Here is a 7040-nt window from a genome sequence, read left to right as displayed (position 1 = left end):
CCCAGATGGCATCAGCTCGAGGGTCGTCAGGTCCTGCGCGGACCAACTGTGTGGGGTGATGGAGCACCTCTTCAACCTGAGCCTGAGGCTGGGAAGAGTCCCACAGCTCTGGAAAACCTCCTGTGTTGTACCAGTGCCAAAGACTTCACGCCCCAAGGACCTCAACAGCTACAGGCCGGTGGCTCTGACATCCCACCTGATGAAGACCCTGGAGCGGTTGGTCCTGGCTCAGCTTCGGCGCCTAACAAGCTCATCACTGGACCCACTTCAGTTTGCCTACCAGCCTGGCATTGGAGCGGATGATGCCGTCATTCACCTCCTACATCGTTCCCTCGCTCACCTGGAGACCGCTGGAAGCACTGTGAGAATCATGTTCTTTGATTTCTCCAGTGCCTTCAACACCATTCTTCCCTCGGTTCTGAAGGACAAGCTGGAGAACTCTGGAGTGGACCATCACCTCACTACCTGGATTTTGGACTACCTCACCGACCGACCACAGTATGTGAGGACTCAGGGCTGTGTGTCGGACAGGGTCGTCTGCAGTACGGGGGCCCCACAGGGAACGGTTCTGGCTCCGTTCCTCTTCACCATCTACACTGCAGACTTCTCCCACAATTCCACCCAGTGCTTCCTGCAGAAGTTCTCTGATGACTCTGCAATAGTCGGCCTCATCACTGATGGGGACGACAAGGAGTACAGAGGACTGACTCAAGACTTTGTGGACTGGTGCCAGCTGAACTACCTCCAGATCAATGCCAGTAAAACCAAGGAGCTGGTGGTAGACTTCCGCAGGCACAAGCATTCTCCACTGCAACCACTGAACATCCAGGGTATGGACATTGAGGCTGTGGACAGCTACAGGTACCTTGGTGTTCATCTGAACAACAGACTGGACTGGACTCATAACTCAGACGCCCTCTACAGGAAAGGGCAGAGCAGGCTGTACCTGCTGCGGAGACTCAGGTCGTTTGGAGTGGAGGGCCCACTCCTGAAGACCTTCTATGACTCTGTGGTGGCTTCTGCTATCTTTTATGGTGTGGTCTGCTGGGGCGGCAGCATCTCTGCTGGGGACAGGAAGAGACTGAACAGGGTGATCCGAAGGGCCAGCTCTGTTCTAGGATGCCCTCTGGACCCAGTGGAGGTGGTGAGTGACAGGAGAATGGCGGCTAAGCTGTCATCCCTGTTGGACAACATCTCCCACCCCATGCAGCAGACTGTGACAGCACTGAGCAGCTCCTTCAGTGGGAGACTGCGGCACCCACGGTGTGGGACGGAGAGATTTCGCAGGTCTTTCCTCCCCACTGCTGTCAGACTCCACAACAAAGACTTTAACTGAACAAACACACACATCCACACATGTGCAATAACACTAAGTGCAATAATCTTTTCTGGCATCGTTGTATTTTTACTCAGTTGTATATAGCATTCGTATTCTATTTTTATCTTATTGTATATTTTTATTCTATTTTATTCTACTGTATATAGTATATTATTTTATTCTATTCTGTACAGCTGTGTACTGTATTTATTCTTATTGTATTCTAATTTTTGCGTCATAACTTTTGCACTGTCCACTTCCTGCTGTGACAAAACAAATTTCCCACGTGTGGGACTAATAAAGGTTATCTTATCTTATCTTATCTTATCTTATGTTCTCCTCTATCAAGCAGTGTCTCTACCTGACTTGGTCTGAGGGTATTTCCAAATTTAAAATCTCAAAGAAAAAACTAAACAGACATTGATACAGTTGTCTCACTGAAAAAAACAATACTACAAGTACTATACTACAATCTGATTACGTATAATATAAGTATAGTATTTTGACTGTTAATATAAGTTGCTTACATTTGTCAACATGATGATGGCGTTATGATAGTGTAACTCATATTGAATCTGAAACCCTGCCTGTGTGTCTGCATTTGTCTGAGATGTGACTCAAAGAGAGAGTATGAATTTCACACCAACTGCTGCCACATGTAACGCTCTCACGTACACTGCAGTTTGCAGTCCTCTAAACTTCAGCCTAAAACTATGCAAAGAGCACAACTATGTCAAAAAGCTCCTTTTCACAAAGCTTAAAGCTTGGAAAGAGTTCATCTTGTTTGCTTTCATTGTTTAACCCTTTAAGACCTACCATAGAACCAAGTCCGCCAGAGCTTATCTTTATATTTTTACATGCTGTAGTGCCATTTTTGGGAGCATTTCAAGTTGCTATACATCAATACAACCGTTATAGCCCAAATTTTAATAATATGTATGCATTAAGTCCATAGTAAACTACATAAATTGCAAAAAAGTGCAATAAACTACAAAAAAATTGAAAATCTTTTGTTTTTTTAACATATATTTCTAGTTAGAGAAATTTAAGAGGTTTATCCCTCAAAACTTTAAATACAAAAAAGTTGCACAAAATAGTTTCCCACCACAGGAAATTTATTTTGAGTGTCTTCATAGTTTTATTTTATTTTTATATACTGCAGGAAAAACAAAAATAAATATTATAATGCAAATTTGCAAAAAAACAGCATGTGATCAAAATAAACTATTTCCAGCAGTGCAATTTGAGTTCTAAGCATCCCAGAAACTATTCAGAAAAGCATAAAGTCAAACATGACTTTTAAAAACACCAGTATAGGCTCATAAGGCCCCGAAGGTAAAAAACTACATTTTCCGCAAAAATGACGTCACTTCCGGTTTCGGCAGGTAATGGCGGATATCCCTTTATCTTATGTTCTCCTCTATCAAGCAGTGTCTCTACCTGACTTGGTCTGAGGGTATTTCCAAATTTAAAATCTCAAAGAAAAAACTAAACAGACATTGATACAGTTGTCTCACTGAAAAAAACAATACTACAAGTACTATACTACAATCTGATTACGTATAATATAAGTGTAGTATTTTGACTGTTAATATAAGTTGCTTACATTTGTCAACATGATGATGGCGTTATGATAGTGTAACTCATATTGAATCTGAAACCCTGCCTGTGTGTCTGCATTTGTCTGAGATGTGACTCAAAGAGAGAGTATGAATTTCACACCAACTGCTGCCACATGTAACGCTCTCACGTACACTGCAGTTTGCAGTCCTCTAAACTTCAGCCTAAAACTATGCAAAGAGCACAACTATGTCAAAAAGCTCCTTTTCACAAAAGCTTAAAGCTTGGAAAGAGTTCATCTTGTTTGCTTTCATTGTTTAACCCTTTAAGACCTACCATAGAACCAAGTCCGCCAGAGCTTATCTTTATATTTTTACATGCTGTAGTGCCATTTTTGGGAGCATTTCAAGTTGCTATACATCAATACAACCGTTATAGCCCAAATTTTAATAACATCTATGCATTAAGTCCATAGAAACTACATAAATTGCAAAAAAAGTGCAATAAACTACAAAAAAATTGAAAATCGTTTTTTTTTTTCACATATATTTCTAGTTAGAGAAATTTAAGAGGTTTATCCCTCAAAACTGTTAATACAGAAAAGTTGCAGAAAATAGTTTCCAACCACAGGAAATTGATTTTGAGTGTCTCCATAGTTTCATTTTTATATACTGCAGGAAAAACAAAAATAAATATTATAATGCAAATGTGCAAAAACAACAGCATGTGAATCAAAATAAACTATTACCAGCAGTGCAATTTGAGTTCTAAGCATCCCAGAAACTATTCAGAAAAGCATAAAGTCAAACATGACTTTTAAAAACACCAGTATAGGCTTATAAGGCCCTGAAGGTAAAAAAAAAAAAAAAAATTTCCGCAAAAATGACGTCATTTCTGGTTTCGGCCAGGTAATGGCAGACATACAATAGTTCGCACTGACGTCTATTCCAGCGTGGGAAGTGTGGTGAACAGCTGATCGGATCGGCAAAGCGTGTTTCTGGAATATTATTTTTTTTGTTGCTGCAAGTGCTTTTTATGCAATTTTTGCAAAGCTATATGTGGAAGGAAACGGTGACCTAGGACAAGCTAATGGCATAACATGTAAGTACAACTCCTCCGGTTTCATATGCAAAAAAATGATTGCGCTAGCTTACGTGGTTGCAGTTCAACAGGGATTCAAAAATAGTTACGCAAAACGGAGCGTTCCCACTCTGACCGGTTTTAAAGGGTTAAACCCTCTGTTTATGAGGGGCAGCCAATCAGAATGAATTTGGCCTAAAGGGAGTGAAAGAAAGACAAGAGTCAAGTTAGTGAGTGGCACCCTTGAAAAACTTGCCAAATTTCCTCTGCTGGTCAACCAAGATGTATTGAGAAGTTTAGGTTTAGGGAGGTTTAGGTCCCCTTTAAGTTTTGAGGATATCTTTTGATATAAAAAGATATCCTATGATGTAAAGTAAAAGTATTCACCCTAAATGACAAATTTCCGTGGGGGTAATTCAAATCTTCGCTGTTCTAAACTGTTTGTAAATTTCTGGCAAATGCAGTTTTAGTCAAAGCAAAAATTTTGGGAGAAATTATTGTAAAGACTAATCATGTGACACTGACTCTGTCAAGCTAAACGTTGCAAAGACTGCATCATGTTTGGCTCATTTACTCTGGTTTCATTTTTCTCTTTGACCTCCGGCAGCAGAGGAGCCTACAGACAAAGACCAAAGCCCAGATGAAAATTCCAGTTATGGCTATGGTTAAAGCAGCCACATCCAGACAGAAGTAGGAATACCAAGGCAGATGAAAACCTGCTGACTGTAGGTGAGGTGCTCCTTTGTTCCTGATGACATATTCAATCCAAAAGATGGCAGTGTCCATTGGAGTCATTGGTTTGTCACGGTGTAGCTGGGACAGACGCTGCATGTTAGTGTGGAAAGAGGGATTCTCAAGAACATCCTTGAGAGCGCCTCTACAACCCGAGCTGCACCACGCACCTTCAGCCGGAGTAAGTTGTCAAACTGGTCAAAGAGGAGTGGGAGGCCCACAACAGGAACACTGTGGTAGATGGCTTCATACAAGCCATTGGTGCCTCCATGGGCCACAAAGGCACGAGTCTTGGGGTGTCCCAGGAGGTCGCTCTGAGGTAGCCACTCCAACAGCAGGGTGTTGTTTCCTAGAGATGAAGGTTTTTCACCCACAAAACGCCAAATCACCTTGTGAGGGAGCTCAGCAAAAGCAGCAGCGATGGCCTCTGTGACCTTCCGAGGTAGGGCTGATATAAATGTCCCCAGAGACATGAAAACCACCCCATGATCTCCGGAGCTTTGCATGAATGCTTCCAGCTCAGCAGGAAGGGGTTGGGCCTTTTTGCAGTGGAAGCCCCCTATATATACTACATTTGGTATTGTGGGCCGAGGGAACTCAAAGACAAAATCTGCCCTGAACAGCCAGATATCAGCTCTACGCTGTAAAGACAGCAAATCAGTACCTGGAGGGAAGTGTCGTTGGAGCAGGTCTGAGTAGGCAGGATTTATGATCAAGTGCTGTTCAATGACATTATAAAGATAATGCAGCATATTTTTGATTCTTTCCAGAAAGTCCATCTGATCATGGAGCTCACTAGCTGACACAGGGACATATGAGATAGGAGAGGGAGCTATGGTGAAATGACCTTCTCCAGTATTAATCCAGCGCACATTAAAAACTATAGGCAGCTCGAGGTAAGTTGCAAGAAGTACCCCTATTGTCAGACCAGGGTCAGTTAACATTAAATCAAACTTGGTATCCTGTAGCTTCTGAATAAATACTGTGTCTTCTATTATTGTAGCAACTGATCTGGCCCAGATCTTGTGACCCTGATCTAACACGGACGTGATCAAGTACTGTTGGCAGAACGTGCGTATAAATGTAGGATAAGTGCGACATTCCATAACATCTTGTAACATTTTGTTGTAGTAGTTAATGTCTGACTCATCCACAACCGTGCTTATATTAATAGAAGTATAAATGGAAGAGTTATTAGGGATGTACCAGCTCATTGCAGAACGCAGAACTGTGATGTTGTGGCCCCTAGAGTGTAACTGTTCAAGGATAAGTTTCATGTTTATCCAGTGGCTACCATCGACAGGGACTACCAGAATGTTGCTGCTGCTACATGGAGGGGGGCTGAGAAGCAGGAAGCAGAGCAGTGTCACAAACAGAGGGATGGAAAGACCGGACATTTCCTGGAAGAAATAATAGAAACAAAGAATCAGACTTGTGACCTCAGTAACTTATAACCTTTTAGCATTCACTGAGTCACTGGTGAAGGACCTAAGATTCAGACTGGTTTTTGTTTGAACCCCACATTCAATAAGCAAATGTTCGTAAAGTAATTAGAAGCTGATTATCCGCTCAGTTTACCTATAGTGCAATATAATATAATTATATAATTACTCCAAGAGTCTATCCAGGTCCCAGTTAAGGTTCATGACTTAGCCAAGTCACTGGTGAAGCATCTAAGATTCAAAATGGGTTTTTTGTTGTTGTTTTTTAGCAATATGCTAAATAAGCATATGTTCAGAAACTAACTAGGGCCAATAATTGAAACTTTGTCATGTCCTTTAATAGGCTGTTCATGCTCAAAATCCATCCAATGTGGCTGAATTAAAACAGTTTGGTAGAAGAGGGAGGGGCTCAGAGTAGAGCAGCTGCTGCTCCACATCGAAAGGAGCCAGCTGAGGTGGTTTGGGCATCTGACAAGGATGCCCCCTGGGCGCCTCCTGGGTGAGGTGTTCCAGGCATGTCCCACCGGGAGGAGGCCCCGGGGCAGACCCAGGACACGCTGGAGAGATTATATCTCTCGGCTGGCCTGGGAACGCCTTGGTATTCCCCCGGATAAGCTGGAGGAGGTGGCTGGGGAGAGGGAGGTCTGGGCCTCTTTGCTTAGGCTGCTGCCCCCGCGACCCGGCCCCGGATAAAGCGGATGGAGGTGGATGGATGGATGGTTTGCTACTTTAGCAATTTACCATTATTATGCCATTTTTGTTGCATCCAGGGTCCTCAGTTTAAAAAGAACTCTGCAGGAGACCCAGGTGGAAGCTTTAGAATCCTTTACTTTGGCAGAGTCACCATAGGCCAGTAGAGGTCATATTATTATAGTAATTCTGAAGCAACTCTTTTACTCTCAGGATTT

The 7040-nt window shown here is 42.6% G+C and overlaps 1 protein-coding gene across 1 annotated transcript in view; it reads right to left on the bottom strand.

Annotated features, from left to right (window-relative positions):
• Window positions 1-4235: 4235 nt before the first annotated feature.
• The window catches only part of ugt5g1 (UDP glucuronosyltransferase 5 family, polypeptide G1), a 7385-nt gene continuing 4580 nt past the window's right edge, over window positions 4236-7040 (bottom strand). Inside the window, 2 exon segments of the mRNA XM_042227754.1 lie at window positions 4236-4833; window positions 4836-6090. Coding sequence (XP_042083688.1) covers window positions 4529-4833; window positions 4836-6087 — 1557 coding nt within the window. The 5' untranslated portion in view covers window positions 6088-6090 and the 3' untranslated portion in view covers window positions 4236-4528.

This window comes from Haplochromis burtoni, unplaced genomic scaffold, assembly GCF_018398535.1.
Source record: "Haplochromis burtoni strain Fernald_Lab_line unplaced genomic scaffold, NCSU_Asbu1 Contig_279, whole genome shotgun sequence".
NCBI lineage: Eukaryota > Metazoa > Chordata > Actinopteri > Cichliformes > Cichlidae > Haplochromis > Haplochromis burtoni.
Note: the sequence above shows the minus strand (reverse complement) of the source record. Positions and strands in the feature narration are given on the sequence as shown.